The sequence below is a fragment of the Drosophila takahashii genome, chromosome 3L, assembly GCF_030179915.1.
Source record: "Drosophila takahashii strain IR98-3 E-12201 chromosome 3L, DtakHiC1v2, whole genome shotgun sequence".
In the NCBI taxonomy this organism is placed as follows: Eukaryota; Metazoa; Arthropoda; class Insecta; order Diptera; family Drosophilidae; genus Drosophila; species Drosophila takahashii.
This window is the reverse complement of record NC_091680.1, coordinates 19,886,689-19,905,365: the sequence shown is the minus strand read 5'-3', so window position 1 is coordinate 19,905,365 and position 18,677 is coordinate 19,886,689. Positions and strand designations below refer to the sequence as shown.

General features: G+C 36.8%; 1 protein-coding gene across 1 annotated transcript; it reads right to left on the bottom strand.

The window, feature by feature from the left end:
• Positions 1 to 9,784: 9,784 nt before the first annotated feature.
• Ran-like lies at positions 9,785 to 10,614 on the bottom strand. The gene has a single exon (XM_017139603.3). It carries the CDS (start codon positions 10,521 to 10,523, stop codon positions 9,867 to 9,869), a length of 657 nt encoding a protein of 218 aa, XP_016995092.1. The 5' UTR covers positions 10,524 to 10,614; the 3' UTR covers positions 9,785 to 9,866.
• Positions 10,615 to 18,677: the final 8,063 nt, after the last annotated feature.

Sequence of the window (18,677 nt, the reverse complement as noted above, 5' to 3'; positions counted from 1 at the left end):
AAAAAAGGAACCCAAAATTTAACTAACCAAAATTCCTGCTGTGGTAATTTGTTAAAGCGGTTTTCCAGCGGATATCACGTGCGCATCCACATCGTTTCAAGACGATTTGACACGTTGATTGATCCGCTCATTGAGGCAAAAAATGGAAAGCCAAAGCAAAGTCCCTTTGTCCCCCAAAAGCGCCCACCGGCTTTGCCACCCACTTGGCTTTTTGCATGTGAGTACCCAGGAATTCCTTAGACATTAAACAAAGTAACAACTTCATGGGGCGAAGCTGTCATTAGTAGGAAGGAAACGCCCTCCTCGAGGAGCGCCCAAATGTCTGGGGAGGAGTTTCTCGTAACACAAAAAAAATGGAAAAAAATGATTATGAAAATTTCTTCGTAAAAAAGTCGCGTCATGTGCAAAATTATTGGGTAATTAACGTGACACAGACACAACGGCAACGACAACGACACAAGGCAGACGATGACTATAAAAACATTTTCAAGTCGCGGAAGATAAGCCCCGATAAGTTGGTAACGAGGTAGGGGGTATGAGATGCATGTCCGGATAATTTATAGATAAAGAAAATGGAAACTTTGCATGGCAAGTGGCAGTCTCAGCTTGAAAACCATAAATTCTTATGGAGCAACAAAAAATGTTTCATACTTTATGGGGCTTTTGATTTAAGATTATCATATATAATGGTAATTTTACGCATTTTTTTTAAGGAATTCTATATTTTAAACCCGGTAATAAAATAATAATATTGTGGCTCTTAAAAAAGAAAGTCTTTCCCTTTAAATTACATTTTTTTTACTACTCAATAAGGCACATTAAATTAATTTCAGTCCAATTTACAACAGATAATACAGATGAAAAATTAAATCAAGCAATCAAGATGCTCATTTTAAATTCTTTGTCCGCAGCTTTCGAGACTCACACGATTAACACCTTCCTACAATAATATTCGGCGACCGTTCTGATAAATATTTGTACATCTGGCGAAACAAAAAACTATGTTTGCATACTTCGCCGAGTGGCTTTGGCGGCTCATTCAATCATTCAATTTTCGGGATACGTTTTAGGTGGCCACAGGAGAACTTGGCCCCTGCTCATTTGATATGCATGATAAAACTGGCTAAAAACACAACAATAAACGCCTGAATAAATTAATCCACCCAAAACCAGTACACAGCTGCAAAAAGTGAGCAACCTTTTGGAAATGATTTTGACTTTTTGGCGCAATTAAAACGGGCAAAGCACGGAAATTATATTGTATCGGTGTATCGGGAGGAATGGCTCACGTTGTTTGGCACATTAAAACATCGCTTTACATCGTTTGATCCGCGTGCGGTCTGCAGTTTACATTTCAATTAAAGTTACATAACCCCAACATCAAACAATGGCAACCTCTGTGGGTTTGGAATGCGGATGCGGATGCAGATTCGTTAAGGTGGATGGAGGCTCCACTTTGCTGTGATTTTGGCCTGGCACAAAAGTCAACTTCATGCATATTTCATCAAGCTGTTGGGGTCGGGGAAAGGTGTGGGATATGCGTGACACAATGTCTACCCCTCGGCACCACCCCCTCCACTAGATCAACCAAGTCTCTGTGACGGGCTCTTTTCAATATTTCATGAGTATTGGCCGCCATAATCAAGCCAAACCAGCCTCATTCGCATTTTAAACTAGGCAACAGAGTGTAAAATGAATAGAAAAAATTTAGATACTAAGAGACTCAAATTTTATAAATATATATTTAGAATAGGAAAAAAAGTTTATACCATTTGAAAATATGACGACTTAGAAGCTCTTTATAAGCATTTAATATACAATTTATGCTCAAGCAAAAACCATAAAAAATTTTTAAATTAAAGAACTATTATTTATCATATTTTGGAATATTTTAGTTAGAAACCAATTATTTTAATTTCTATATATTTTTTGGTCATTGGAAAAACATTAAATTGTCTAATTAATTTAAATGTAATGTATTAAAACATAATAAGTATAATATGTTAACCTTAAAAATTGGAAACAAAATTTGCAGCTTAGTGTACTCGATGAGCCCGACACACACACATGCAAATACACAACCACCGACGCAAAAGCAATGGCACACAGACACACGTCGAGTTGAAGTTATTTTTGCATATATGTATACATGATTCGGTTTATTAGATTCGTACAAAGGCATACAATATGTCTGTCTGTCGGTGGGTGTATGTGTGTGGAATGCGGGTTGTACTCTGCCCTTGGCCAACAAAGGTCCTCCAATCCCTTCCAATTCCGTAAACCTCCCCGGATCCCTGGATTCCACTTGCTGTGGGTAAATTCAATTATTTGCCGCTGATATCGTCGTTTGTTTTTTGTTCGCCGCTTTTGCATTCATATTTATTGTACAGCATTTTAAATTGCTATATTTACATTGCTAATTTACACACACGAGTCCACAGACAATGCAATTGTACACACAGAATTTACAAAGCACTGAAATTCGGAAAATCAAAGTGTACAAATTAAATAGCTTGTGGAGCTTTATGCCTTAAATTTTAAATTAAAGCTTTTTAATGTTCAATAATAAATTGAATCCAATTTAAAATTGCCAAACCTCTACTCAAATCAAGCTAAAGTTATCACAACTATTTTTTAAGTTTTCTCAAATAAAATATTTTCTATTAAAAATTTGCTATCAAAGTCAAAACTCTTTTATTACTATTTTCTAAAGATATTTTCCCTGAGTGTATTCGTGTTCTGGATTTTGTAAGGCAACATTTTCCAGTCGACATTCGAAAAATTGCAGAGCAATTAATTGACAAAGTTCATTTTAGGCTCCTTTTTTGGTCGAAAGAGATGCAGTTATGTACATATGGAGAGCAGAAGGGGTAGATAAATCATTTCTGGCTGCTAAACGCGGAAATTCAATACTTAAACATTGTTCCTGGCCTGTCCGACGGTTTTGTTTGGTTTTCCACTGTGGTCAGTTGAAGTTTGTCTCACCAAAATAGTTTGGATAATGCGTTCGCATGCGAGTGTGTTATGGCTTGTATGTGGCATGTGACTGTCAATTGTTATGGTTTCTGCCAATTTAAATTGCCAAAGGCCGCTGTCCAATCCCGAAAAATTTAACGCATTTGAAATCAATTTTTGGAATTGTTTTGGCTGCAGCTGTGTGCCTGCAATGTAGTTGTCTGCAATGTGTCAAATATTTCATTTGAATGGCAGCTACAATTTAATGGACATACAAATTAAAGAACATTTTTCAACAAAATTAGTTTAAATGTATTTACAGTAAATTATCAATATATTCGTAGTTAAAATGTATAATAAAAGGTAAATCCAATAGTTAAAAATGGAAAAATAAAATCATAATAATATGTATGTAATACCCAATTTTTATACCCGTTACTCGTAGAGTAAAAGGGTATATTAGATTCGTGCAAAAGTATGTAACAAGTAGAAGGAAGCGTTTCCGACCCTATAAACTATATATATTCTTGATCAGGATCACTAGCCGAGTCGATCTAGCCATGTCCGTCTGTCCGTCTGTCCGTCTGTCCGTCTGTCTGTCCGTCTGTCTGTCTGTATGAACGCTGAGATCTCGGAAACTATAAAAGCTAGAAGATTGACATTTTGCATGCAGATTCTATGAGTTCCTACGCAGCGCAAGTTTGTTTCAAAAGGGTGCCACGCCCCCTCTAACGCCCACAATCGCTTATATACGATTTTAAAAATTTCAATATTTTGGAAAAGTAAAAATGCAGTTTTATTGTATTTATCAATACCTATCGAAATGTAGAAGAAATTTTTTAAATCGGACCATTCGTTAAAAAGTTACGGCGGATCAAAGTTTTTCTCCATCTCCTTCGCACTCCCTTTTGCTGAGTAACGGGTATCTGATAGTCGGGGCATCCGACTATAGCGTTCTCTCTTGTTGTTACTTAATTTCTGGTTTAAATAAAAAAAAAGGAAACATGTATTCAGGACTTTTTGATTTTATTTAAGCTTGAAAAATAATTTATATCACTAAGATTAACCTATTAATCAAACTATTAATATTATATTATAGCTTACAATAACTTTTAAAAGTTTACGACTTTAAAAATTGCCTAAAAATTGGTAGAGCCAAAATATAAAGGAAAAAAAAAAGCAGAACACATTGTATTCATGCCCTACCTAAAAACAAATAAAAATGTATTTTCAGCACACACATTTTGGGGCAAACAAACAAATTCCATTCGTTTAACAAAGAGTATAGAAATTTTGAAATTGGTTGAAAATGGCAAACAATAACAGAAACACAGACCATTAGTAACTTTTCCAGTTAGGCCAAAGCACATAACGCATACGCAGCGTTGTCAAAAAAAGAAAAGGAGAAAGGGCTGCAACTGCAAACTGTACACGTTAAATTTACATAAGGCGAAAGAGTGAAAAGTTTTCAAGCCCATGGACAATGAGATGTTGCCTTCCGCTCGCTGTCGTTGTTGTCCCTTTGTTGTTGTCGTCGCCGCTAGATAATAAATGACCGGCCATTAAATTGCAATTAAAAGCTCATATGTGCGCATAAACTTTACGCCCGACCATGCCTCCGCTGTCTGCCAAAAAATTTGCCTATGGCCAAACGCCCATTAATGTAGCAGACAGGGCCGAAAGCAAAAGCAAAGGCAAGAGCAGCAGCAGCAGCATCAGAAGCCGTTGCATCCAAAGGAGTAAGTGCCATGGCCAGGATAATAGCCCGTATAATAGTAAATTTAACAGTTGGTTGGACATTTTGCGAAGCGTCGAGCTCCAATAGTGGTCGCCTGGTAAACAAATTACGCGACCCACTCTCTACTCTGAAAACACTGTAAGAAAATGTCTGATCCAACTAATTAGACACTAATTGCCTACTTAAAATAATAAAAATTTTTAAATCTTTATTAATACCAACAGTCTTAAAAAAAATATTTTTATCCACGGTAATCTAAGATCATCCCATAGGCTTATTAAAATTTCCTTATTAAATATTTTAAAGATAATAATTATGGAAAAAATGTTTGGAATATATTTTAAATTAAAAAAAGTTATATTTTAAAATATTTTAAATTAAATTGTTAATTTATGAAAAATATTGAATAAAATGATTATTTTCCAGTACTTATTATACACAAGCTTACATTGTTCTCAGTGCTGGCGCAGAAAATTTGCGCACGGCATCGCTCGAAGCGGTAACTTTTCTTACATAATTGACATAACGTATACGTAATATGCAGCTGCCTAGGTAAAACCCAGGCCCACATGCAAAGTGCGCATTGCTCGCTATCTGTCTGCATGGCGGTGTGTGTGTGCAGTCAATTAGAAAATGTGCATTGTACATAATTAAGATTTATATACACTCACACTGAGAAAGAGGAGCGCACTCACAGAACAACAGTCAATATCGAATGGATTTCGCACAGGGAAAGCGGAATAGTGAAGCACTCGAAACCAGTCGTGATTAAATGTTTGGTTCGATCGATCAGGAAATACGCTGCAATAAACCATTTTAAGCATTTGAAGATAAAGAAAAAATAATTCATAACTTAAAAATAAGCAATTTTAATAGATAAAAAAAATTCTGAATATGGTAATTTTAAAAAATAAAATTAAAGAATAATAAGAAAAAACGATAATAAATACATTGAAGACTATCATTGACCTACATTATTTTATTAACATTACAAAGACTTTCTTATTTTTCAAAATTGAAACATGGAAAATTAACCGAGAGGACTTTTAATGAGCAGTTGAAAGTATAATATTTTGGTCCAGCAATCGATAATGATGCAGCTCATTTCTCGACCGCTGCAACTTTAGCCAAAGTTTCATTAGAAGCAGGGGGTTTATTGGGTTGGGTGTGGAAAAAAACGCTTAGCGCGTTTTGTGGAAGCCGCCAACTGGATGCAAATTTCCATTAGCCATGCAAACGCAAAACTAGCCGCCATTTATCTGTCTAACAGAAGCGAGGGGCAGGGGAGAGCGGAGAATGGTAAGGGGATTCCCGGCCTGGCAGTAGTTAAAATTTACTGCCCAGTTACCAAACGCAACAGTAGCAGTTGCAAGTCGGCAATATGCATACGCATTTTATGCGATGCAGCAAATGACGTGGAGCGGGGGGAAAATTGGATGGGAACTAGGGGAACTAGGGGAAAGTCGGGGAAAATGGGGCACACAAGAAGCCGGAAGGGGCGGCGGGTCAATTTAATGGAAATTTTTATTGAAAGCCAACAAAGCGCTCAATGGGCCAGCTAATGGCGTTAGTTGGCCCAAATGGGCCAAGTCGCTGGGGGACTGTGAAGTAGCTTAAAAAAGTTAAATGAAAACCAGCTGCCACACTATCTATCTCGCTCCGGCTCCCTCCATGGCTCTCTGTATTTATTAATAACGCCTTTTGACTTTTCCTGCCTCCCAGCTAAAATGGAGAGCGACCCCTGCGAAAATTCTTATAAATTTATGGTAAGTGCTTTAGTTTCAAACTAGCTTATGAATAATAAATGTACCATTCGATATGCAATCAGTTAAAAGTTTTATATTCAATAGTTGCTTAAGCCCTGCAAATTGGAGGAAAGCTTGCAGAGTCGTACTTAAAACACTATCAGAAAATAACCATGAGTCAAAAACATAGGAAATTAATCACAAAAAGCAAGAGAGCAAAAGCTTGCAAATAAATTATAAACGATAAATGTAAGCACGTAGATTAGTACTTGAAATACTTAAAATAGAAATTACATTCTTAAAAATGTTCTAAGAAATAAGTCGATGTAAAATTTAAAATTTAAAATTTTAAATTTTAAATTCAAACACCTTCTATCCTAAAAAGATTTAATTTCATGTCAAAAAAGCTTTTGAAATTAATTTCTCATTATTTTGTTCGCGTATTTTTATTTATTGTTTTTCGGTTTTATAATTTCTGTTTTAATTTCTCATTATTTTAATGCACATTCTCGGCGCTCTTTTTGCCATTATTCGGCCAGCATGGCGTATACTTAATAAGCTTGCTATCGCCATCTTACTCCGAAGTCTCCACAACCCTATCCTTCTTTTTTTTATCCGCTCCAGTCTGTTTCAAATGCCGCTCATTGTTGCTGCAGTTTATTAAATATGCTTTTAGTTTCGCAACAGCCACGCCCACTTGGCTAAGTGCGGAGGCGGCGGGGACTGGGCGACCGTATGGCAAATACTGCCAAAGGCAGTTTAGTTATTAATTTTTAATGCGTCCGCATTTCGCATAATTACGCCATGGAATGGGTAGGGAAAAAGCTAAAATATTCTTGTGCCCGTTTTTGGCTGTAGCAAGTTATTTATTTGGCCTTTGGCGGCCAAAATTGTGCAAAAATTAAGCGCCAAGTTATTGGCTGCATTCCTTTTTCTGAGCGTTTTCCGAGTCCGCATCTTTTTTACCCCTCCATTATTTTTGCATAGCCAGCGGCGTGGATGCGAAAAAGGACTAAAAGCAAATTTTGTTGTTACAAAGTCAAAGGTTTTTAATAATAAAACGAGGGACAAATGGCGAGGGTATAAAAGAGGGTTAAATGCAAAATATTGCAGAGTACTAAGGGAGTAAGTATGGCCAATGTTTTGGCGGAAATTCTGAATTCACAAATCGAAGCAACTAGAAGATAAGATATACAATTAAAAAATGTCAATCTCGTATTTTCTCTTTAAATTTTACTTAAATTTTTAATGAAATGTTTTTTATAAAAAGAACAACAACATCAAACCCAAAATCTTTTTTAAAAAAACACATTAAAAATGAAACACCAAAATATTTCTAAGCCTAAGACATAAAATAGCAATAGCAAAACATGAAACAAAAATGAAACCCATTTTGCAGGCTTTCCTTATGCAGAAGATAGGCTTTACTGAAATGGCACCGAAAAAATCGTATTGCGCCCAAAAAAATTTAGAGCACAATTTCCATAAATCGAGCAGCAGCTATAACCACCCACTTTTCCCAATTTTCCCGCCAGCCCTCCTCCATTTTTCACCCACCCAAAGGCGGTAAATGCAGCTGAAGAAGAAGAGAACAGCGGAGGAGCAAAGCCAAAAGCCTCACCAATAACAAAAGGCAGGCAAACTGCTGTTAAACTGTTGTTTAAACGCATTGGCAGTGGGTGTGGGCGAAAGAAATGCGGTGGGTGGTGGGTGGCTGGGTAGTTCCATTGTGCGAACCGCAAGCTGAACCACACGTACACACAGACATACAGGGTAGCGATCTGCTGCCGCATGAATGTATTGGTATTGAAAATCCCTTTGATTTTTTGCCGCACCGTTGCAAACAGCAATTTGGCAAATCCTTTCACAATCAAAATCAACCACAGATGAAATTTTGCCCAGAAAATTCCACAGAAACAGCATTCGCTATCCATGGTCCAAAAAAAAAAACTTTTTAACTTATAGCAGAAAATTTCCCGACCGTGTGTGCATGTGTGTGGGCATGTAACTTTCGTATGCTCAAAAATCATTCGACGGTAAAACGCCAAATTAGCGTTAAGTGTACACTTGAAAAAAATACTTGCAGTTCTTTTTAACATTTTTTCTACTTGATTTAAAAATTAAAAAAAAAATAATTGTATTATTTCCTTTTAAATGACGTGTACCAAAGCGTTACTATACATATTTTGCAGAAAAGGACTTAAAAATTTTTTTGTAAGTATCTGAAGCATATTTTGAAAACAATTGTTTCTTTTTTTTTGAAAATTAGAAAAGAGTTTATTCGATATAAAGGCATACATTTTTATAAAATCCTGATTTTTTCCAGTGAGGTCCTTGCTGAAGTCCTTGTGCTGTCCCCTTTTCAGCTGCTGTTGCTGTAATTGTTGTTGCTGTTGCTGTGTGCAGGTGCTTAAGCATTTTACGAGCAACTGTATTCAATTTGACTGCCAGCCTCTCGCTTTCTCGCTCTGCCGGCACATTACGCATACGCCGTGTGTTAAATGCGCTTAAAAGTCAGGCCAATAAGTTGTTGTTGTTGTTGTTGCTGCTGCTGCTCTTGTTGCCGGTAAATTGTAGTTGCTGCCACTGCTGCTGTTTGTGTAATGAAAACTTTTACAACGCCATATGCAGGCTATTAAAAAACAGCTCGCACACACAGACGCACAAGGGAAAGTACGCGAGCGCCTTGGAATATGCAATCAAGCTCATTTATACTCATTAAGCGCTTATGTGCAGCGGTATACGTGGAGCGAGGGAGATAGAAGCGGAGCAAGTGAGACGGGTGCTGTGGGCTCAGGGGCTTAATAAGGAACCCGGCTGATGGGACGGTTTATTTTGGGCCGCCCAAATTGGCAAGGATTCCTTAGCTTGCTGCAGAATAATGCAGAGACTTAAATTAAAAACCAATCATTGATAAGTTCAAATGTGCAAAAAAAAATACTTTCAGGTTTTTAATTTAAATTATGTAGTATTAACTTGAGAATACTTTTAAAACTTTTTTAAAGTCTACACTCATAAAAATTTCATTCTAAAATATAGAGATCTTTGACATTTTTTTTTTTAGTAAACTTACTTAAAACTTACTTAAACTTAAATAAAGAAAATTTATAAAAGCAAAATTAAAAAAAAAAAATATTGTAAAATGGCCGATAAATACAAAACATTTACAGAAGAAAATGTTTTGTCGTTACCAAGGCTAGCGATTTAATGGTCAGATTTCTTAATTTTAGAAAGACATTTTTATGAGTTTAATATTTTATAATCTTTAAAATAGGATATTTAAAAAAAAAAGTTCACAAAGTTCTTCAATTTTCCCATTTTTGAAAATGACGAAAAACATCACCAATTGGGACCTCTGCATTTTTATTAGGAGAAAAACGGAGACAAAAAACGGATAAATTTTGAAACAATACAAAATAAACAGGAATTTAAAAATTATCGTCATCATTGGGTGGTAATGGACATGCGCTGGCCTCCAGTAGGTTCCTTTCCGCTTCCAAGCGCATTTCCTCGGTAAAACTCACTTCCGGAGGTTTCAAGGCGGGGGACACAGTCAATTCCAATTGGGGATCACCGACTAGCTGACGTAGCAAGTAGACAAATGGCCTCTCATAATTGTAGTTGGACTTGGCCGACATTTCAATGTAATGAAGATTATTCTTCCGGTGGAATGTAACTTGTTTAGCCTTAATCTTTCTATATCTGATGTCAGCCTTGTTACCACACAACACAATCGGAATATTTCCGCAAACTCTTAACAAGTCGCGGTACCAATTACCCACGTTCTTGTAGGTGATCTTCGAAGCCAGATCAAACATAATAATGGCACACTGGCCCTGGACGTAATATCCATCGCGAAGACCACCTAGCTTCTCCTGACCAGCGGTATCCCAAACATCGAAGCGAAACATTCCTCGGCTTGTGCTGAACAAAAGTGGGTGCACTTCCACGCCCATCGTCGCCAGATATCTCTTCTGATACTCTCCGGTCAGGTGACGCTTGACAAAGGTCGTCTTTCCAGTTCCCCCATCTCCTAGAAGTACCAGTTTGAAAGCGGCCACCACTTCGTTTTGTGAATTCATCATCGAAAAAAAATAAATGTTGAAATTTCTGTGTCTTAATTTTAGCTTCTCTAGAGTAGTAAGTGTTTAGCACTGAAAATACTAGCTATTTGAAGTGAACTTTTAATCTATGCCTACTTTGTACATGTAAAACGAAACCAAATAACGTGGTACCTTTGATCAATTTCTTTTTTAATTTTGTTTGTACATACACAAAATTAAGGTCGTTTTAGTTTTTAAATATTAAATATTCACAATAATTTAATATTATATATTTTTTTGAATTCCCTTACTATTAAAGTCTTATTATAATGATAAAATAAATAATTTAATTTTAATGAACAACAAAATTATTAATTAAAATTGAATTTATAGTTATAGTTTTATTACAATATTGTTTTTATTTTCTTCTTACTTGGAACCGCTCCTGTCTTATGGTATATATGCGTATGCCTACGATTAGTTTTTACTTTGGTCTTAGGATTCTTCTTAAGTTCAGTGCCTGCTAATATGTTTCTGATTTCTTCGGTGTGCCCTGATCCCAAAAGGGGAAATTATTCATTTTTTGGCGAGGGAAGCGAGACTAGTCGGGACCTAAATTGGAGTACCAAGGTTCAGGAGCCGACGACCCCGGTTGTATATATAGATATCTGTATGCTGCTATTCAGTGCATGAATTTATTACCCCATCCTCATTCTCCAACAAGGCAGCTAAGTAATTAACAAATTAAAATATGTGAGTGGGTTTGGGCGGTAGGAAAACGGATGGATATAACGATTCGGTGGAGTAAAAGCATTGCAAGATGCTGCAGGGGCTAGAGGTCAAACTGTAAAACAAATTTGGGGGCATTTCGAAAGACCAATAAATTATCTAAAGATATAATATTGTTTAAAGTGCTATATGCAGAACTATAAATTATTAGAAATATAAAAAATATTACAAAAACATTTAAAATATTTCAAATATCAATAAATTTTTAAATTAATTGCCTAGCCTTGATTTACCTAATATACATAAATTGTGCCATAATTCGCCTAAAATAAATTCCATTGATATCCATATGATATCTGCAAACTGATCAACTTTAAGGACTTCATTTATACTCCAAAGCAACACCCTTTGAGGACATCCGCTTGGCCTACTCTACGCACCCATATTCAACACACAGGTCGTGTTGGCCAAAAGCTGTCGCATCAAATGAGCATCATAAATAATTTCATTTTCATTTCGGTTTCAATCCAACCCCAAAAACCCCCTCGACCAATGATTTTGGGTTTTAAAAGTGACACCCACCCCTCCGCCCCGAAAAACGTAAACCTATAATTTACGAGAGGCAACTGTTACACGCACAATTTTATATATACATATGTACTTACATATATAAATATGTACAATCGCAAACAAAAGGAAATTGCATTCAACAATAGTTACAATTGCTGTGAGAGCCGAGAATGCCATAAATCATACGCCCAGTTGTACACGAAAGCATTTGCTGGGGCGTTAATTGTAAATAAATAACATATTAAAATTTCCAGTCAATAGGTTTAAGCCGTAATTAAAAGTAATAATGCGAAGGCAAGTGTTTGTCCTTCGCCGTAGCCGTAGCCGTTGCCGTTGCCATTGCCATTGCCATTTCCATCGTCTTTGCCCATTTCGTCCTGAAACGCCAACAGCAGACGGTGCAAAACTTTTGGCCCCCGAAAAGGTCAATTAAACTGCATTAAGTTTAATAACTTTCAGTGCCCGAAACAGTTGTGAAGCCCAGTCGATGGGAGTGGGTGAACGGGGGTCTCCTTGCCAGGACCAAACAGGATCAGCCTTGGCGAGCGGATTATGTAGAAAACAGACATACGAACAGAACAGATTGTGCGGCAGGCCACATGCAGCGTCAACAACAAACAACACCTGTTTATGGTTTTTCGTTAGCAGAAATTTTACAACTGCCAGGACGAAAAGGACGAAGGATGTGATAGAGCACACACACTCTCGCCTCACGGGGAAGTCACGTTTGTGTATGTGCGACGGCGAGGCCAAAAGTTTTCGTAGCCAACTAATTTTTCCTGTCAAATGCACAGACGACAACAAGGAACCCCGAATAAAAGAAGGACATAAGCGAAGTCCTATCTGCGATGGCCGACATTTTAAATATCCTTGCTGGCCCTGTGGCCCCCATAAATATTAAATAAATGCTGCTTTTTATGTATAATTTACTTGCTTATAAATGTAAATCCCATATATTGTAGGCCAAATAAATAGTTGAATTACTTTTAAGAAAATAAATGTCTCAATAAATCCTACAATGTACATATATTTATATTCTCATTAACATTTGTTCTAGAGAAAAAATGAATTTTTTTATACGTAATATTATCTTTATGTAATTGGTTTGAAGTTCATGCTATAATAAATGTTAAATTATATTATTTTTATTTTTTATTTAGTTATATTATTTCTAAAGAGTAAATATATATGTTTAAAAATACATTTCGTGGAAAAAAAGGTTTGATCCGAATTTATTCTTTTTAATTTACTTTTTTGGTTATGAAAGGCAATAAAAACTCAACGGTGATTTTAAATCTCTAGGATTTTTTTTTAGATATTAAAAATATATTTGAAACAATAAATATAAATGTAAACCTTATTGGAATTAATTCAAATGCAGATATGCGCATCTTTTCCTTAAAAATGATTCAAACAAATATTTTTTTCAGATACAAATTGATAAAAATAATTGTTTTTAAGTTTCCGGAAAATCGAATAAAACCCTGTTTCAGGGTGTGTGCCACCCAAAAGGAAAGGAACATTATAAAGCGGCGGAAGAGCAGGAAAAGGCTGGCTGGTTCGGATAGCTGGTTGGCTGGCAGGCGACGCGACGTCTTGGCGGTTCGGATTCGGTGGCTGAAGGTGAAATTAAATGTAAGCAGGATAAGGATGCGGGATAACGGGAATGGGATGCGTATTCCCCGTACGTACTATACAGTATACACATACATATATCTGCGTGCCGGGACTGAATTTTTACCAAGGATGGGATGTCTGTTCTTCACGCTTGATTATGCGTTTGCATGCACATAAAGGCAGAAGTCAAACACGGGACAAACCTCGACCTTTTTTATTATTATTTTTTTAAACACGGATATTTACATGGTTGACTTTGACGGCAGGTGTCGGCTGGCAGTTGAGGCATTTGATGGCATTTCGGGCTGCAGATCGACGAGAATAAAACTGCGTGCGTGCCATAAAAGTTATGGCTTTTCTGGGGTCAAACTAAGGGGGCGTCTGGGAGGTTGGCATTAAAAACCACAATGTGTGCGTTATTTTTGTAACATTTATGCACAGCCCGTTTTCGCTTTTAATTGCTTAGCTGACCTTGCTCGCCGAGTGGGTTAATGGGTTAGCCTTTTGTCGGGGCTATCGGTTTTAATTTATCGAATGGCCGATGTAGATAATGCATAATTGCAATTTCAATTTGCCCGTTTTAATATTCAGCTAAAGATGCGGGCGCTTTAACGGTATAATTGAATGTTGGAACCTTTTTGGTAATTAGTGCATTCAAATAAATGTAATCGGGCCTTTTAATGCTACAATTAAACGAAAATTGTGGTGAATAAATAAAAAAGTGGCTATTTTAGTTACAAGAATATGTTAATACAATTAATGTATATTAAAATCTATTTATGTTTTCAAATTGTTAAAATAATTAGAAATAATTAGAATTAATAGATAATTAGAAAATAAAATAATAATAAACAATAATAATAATTTCTTTCTTTTTTATTTCAGTTAAACTTGATCCACAGATATTTAAATTATGGATTTATAAAAATTTGCTTTTGTTTTTTTATCTTGAATAATTTTAAACCACTTTCCCAACTATAAACTATACTTTTTCTATCTTTCCCCTATGTTTCACCCGTCTTTCTCTTGGGCCCTTGAACCCCGAGACTTAAAGGTGAGCCATATCAACAGGCTCTCTATGGGTGCAATCTCTTGCCAACGGTTGCCAAGCTCTTATTTGGCTATTATTCCTTTGTTTTCGCCTCGTCTTTCTTTAATTATAAAGCTACATGAACCCGGCTCACACTCCGTTCCATACATATAAATATATATAGGTTTTTACGGCACTACAGCCAAAAAACGAGAAAAAAAACTGCAAAATAGCAAGGGAGATGTAGAGGGAAAACTCATATTCCCATTGGCATCAAATTGTCTGCACGACAAGGTAACCGAGTATTAAAAATTTCAGCACCAGCAACAGAATTTTCTGACCAGCGTTCGTCCGAGATATTTTCCCGCCCCGTTTCCCTTGCTTTCCCAGAATTTCCCTAGCAACGCAAGCCGCTTAACGCAGCCAACTGCCAAATGTAAATATACTCCAACCCCAAACCGACAAAAAAATATAAAACTTTCTTAATAATACAACGAGCAGAAAAAAAAAGGCCCAGAAGGAGGAGAAAACTCGGTCCAAGGCGACGGCAGACCCGCGAGGAAAATTCGCATTGTTTTCAGCTTTTCAGCGCCCAAACAACAACCGAAAGCGGAAAGCCGGGGCTGGGAAATAAGTGGGCGTGGCGTTGGGACTGGGGTTTTCCAGAACCGGGGGACAGGCAATGGGAACTTAAAAACTTTGGCCATATCCCGCAGCTATGAACAACAGCAATCAATTTTCACATGCCGGCGAACAAATGTGCCGCACCAGGATGTCCCCCAGCTAAAAAGGGGGCAGGGCAGGGGGAAAGGCCGGAAAAGCGGCGGGAAAAGGGGTAGCGGACTGCCCAAAAGAAGTAGTTTAAAATTATAATGCCGCTTCGCGTGGGACCATCATCAATCCGTGCAAACACAGAAGAGCTCATGGCAGCGATGGCTCCGGAAATCACGGCATTCCAAATGGAAGTCTAATACTAATTAACCCTTTCAAGTGTAAATGAAGTCTTCTTTGAAACGATTTTTATGATATAAAAGTAAACAAAAGTTTAACTTAATCAATAATATGAAAAGCTGCATCAAAATATTTGAATTCCACCCGAAAATATTATAACTTTTAAATACTTTGTATCTTTTTGGCATCATAGCTAAAGCAAAATAAATAGCAAAATTTAATTTAAAAAAATATTTATTTATTTCATTAGACCATTTATTATCATCATAATATTTGTGAGGAGACAAACAAATAATAATGGTAACTAATTTTAAAAAAGCTTGTCTGAGACTTTTGCTATTATTGTTAAAATAGTCTTTGTTTAATTAAACGAAAAAAATTAATTTGCTAGATAAAAATTAATATGGAATCTGTTGGCGAAACTGAAATAAATAAGTAAAAAAATCCTAACATTTTTACATCTTGCTTACCTTTTAATATGAACTGGAAAAGTTAAATGGTTACATAGTTTTCGCAATACTTTTATTCTAATATTAATATTTCATTTAACCATATATTTATTATTATATAATTAAATTATTCTGAGTTTATTGCCATGTGAGTCACGCTCTCATCTCCATTTCAAAGAGTAGTTACTCGACATTTTGTCCCTTTGCAATAGTTTAGCGATGATGCGCGCTGTCATATTTGCCAAGCGCTTCACATCGAATCGCAATCAGACTGGATGGATGGATGGAACACGAATATATATACCTATATCGAGTGGCGAAGGGCAGGGCGCCAAACGTTGATTAATTTCTCGTTTTTACGCCATTTTCTATTTGTCTTGTGCGGTAATTACGACAAGTCCTTGGTGGAGGATGGATACCAGATACCCAGATAGCCAGCCAACTTCCTGCCGCGTGTCCAAGACAAACACGAAAATTCCCGAGGAGCGGCGGAGTCCGGCGGTTCCCTTAAATTCCGTTCCGCTCCGCTCCGCCGGACGGACGGACGGACTGCTTCCGGTAATTGAATCAAATGAAGCAGCATTAGTATTAGCTTCTTATGGTCGGTATCGTTCGAGAGATGCTTCCTCTGGCATAACTCTGTTTATTTTTGTAAATTAATTTTTAATTTAATGTACGTGTGGTGGGCGACGCGCTAGTTTCACGCCACGATGACTGGAGCGACAGGAAGTGGGCGGGGCCGAGGACCCAACGCCCACTACCCACCACCCAGTCAAGGCAAACAGCGAAAGCAAAACAAAACAAGAGTGGAAAGCCAAACACGAATGGCCATTGGAAGTGGAAGTTTGTATTCCCTAACGAGGAAATTGTTATACGGATCGGCGATTATACTTCTATACTTTTATATGTATTTGTAGGCGATTCCTAATTCCTAAAAGGCTTAGCCAATTCTTTTATTTTAATGTGAAATTAAGAACATAAAACAAAAAAGACATTTTAGGACAAAAATAATATTACGTTAAAAATAAAATATAAATACATGAGATATTAAAATGTGGGTGTCTTTTTTTAATGAATTTATAGCTATCCAAGGTTATTAAAATTTTTAAAATCAGTGAATTCTTTGTTATATTATATATTATATTTTTTTACTTAAAAATTTACGATTTGAATTTATTTCCCAAACAAATTCTTCTTCCACTTGCATCATCATCCGCAGATACCCTTAATTTCAAACAGGACCCACAAAGCACCCAAAAAAATCTGCTCTGGACCAGTAGATGAAGTAAATAGTCCCTGGCCCCAGCTCCACACTCAAATATAAAGTAGGAAAAGCAGTTTTCAGCTGGTCAGCAGGCTGTCGAAAAATAAAAGTAAAACAAAGTGGGACCGCGTTGAAGGGGCGTGGTGGACTACGGTATAAAGCGAAAAGACGACGAAATACTTTTTCAAGATAAACGGAAACAAGCCAAGATGGAATTAATTTTCCGCTTTGAACAAACAAGCGGATGTAAATAAAAAAAAAATGAACCAGGAACCAGCAGCAACCTAGAGAATCCAGCGAAGACGTCGACGTCAAAGTCAAAGGAGTGGGGAAACGGACCTTCCGAGGGGGCCCAAAGGAAGCGGACGCAAGGGGAGTTTCGGGGTTAGACGAGGGCTCAGAGGGGCGGTTAAACAGGAGCTACGATGTCTGCCAAGTTTAGCAAGTTCAGTCTGGACACGGCTGGCCCAACGTTATGTGCTGTTAATGACTGTACAAGAAGTTTAATTGTGCTACTGCCTACACGGAAAACAAATTGAAGGCTTTCAAAGCTTAATAATATACCAGGAAAAATATTTTTCTGCACTTTAAGTTTGTAATCCTAATTATTTATACATTATAATCTGAAGAATATGTAAGATTTTTAAATGTATTTTAATTTTTCTTCGATTTATTGAAGTTTTAATGGTAAATAAAGATATAAATGTTTAATAAAAATTCCTTGATTATTTATTTAATATCATAGCATTTTATTATACAACTAATCCTACATCTTAACTCAAATTTATCCCAGTGTAAATATAAAACTGTGGGGAAAAACAAGGATGCGGAGTGGGGTGGATGGATGAGGCTCCCAGATGGGCGTGTGGTAATACTACACACACGCATATTGACAAATTGCAATTTAAATAGACAGCAATAAGTTAAACAGACGCACACACTCAACGCATTAACATTGGGCGGATATTGGGTAGTGAGGTGGTGGGCGGCAGCCAAAAACACGCCACGTCTAATTAGTTTAGCATGGTGCTCGGGGAGGTCAGGGGGCATCAATCGGCCGAGATGCTAGAGATGAGCAATAATTAGACAAAAAGTTAATGCGATGAGGGAATTACAATGCATTTAGCCATGGCTTGTCAGCAAAAACATGCGACACAAATTAGGGAGCCATGTCCAGGATAAATTATGAATTATAATAAAGAAAGAGTAATATTTGAAGAATAAATATTGGTACTAGATTAAAGTAACATCACTATGGACGGCAGTCCATGTAGTGACGAAGCGCACCAGGAGAGTGTGCGAAGGCGACTACTATATATCAAATAAAAACACCTCTTAACGAGGTAAAAAAACTAGTGACGATCGCGCCTTCAACATACAAAAGTTCTGATATCAACATTTGTGACGAAAAATTATTACACTCGTCATTAAATAGACTTTCTAATATTTTCTCATTCGGCCCGCCCTAGCAAACTATTCCAGCCTTTTTCCCTTTACAGGCATTTTCTATTGCAGCGTGCCGAATGAGAAAATATTAGAAAGTCTATTTAATGACGAGTGTAATAATTTTTCGTCACAAATGTTGA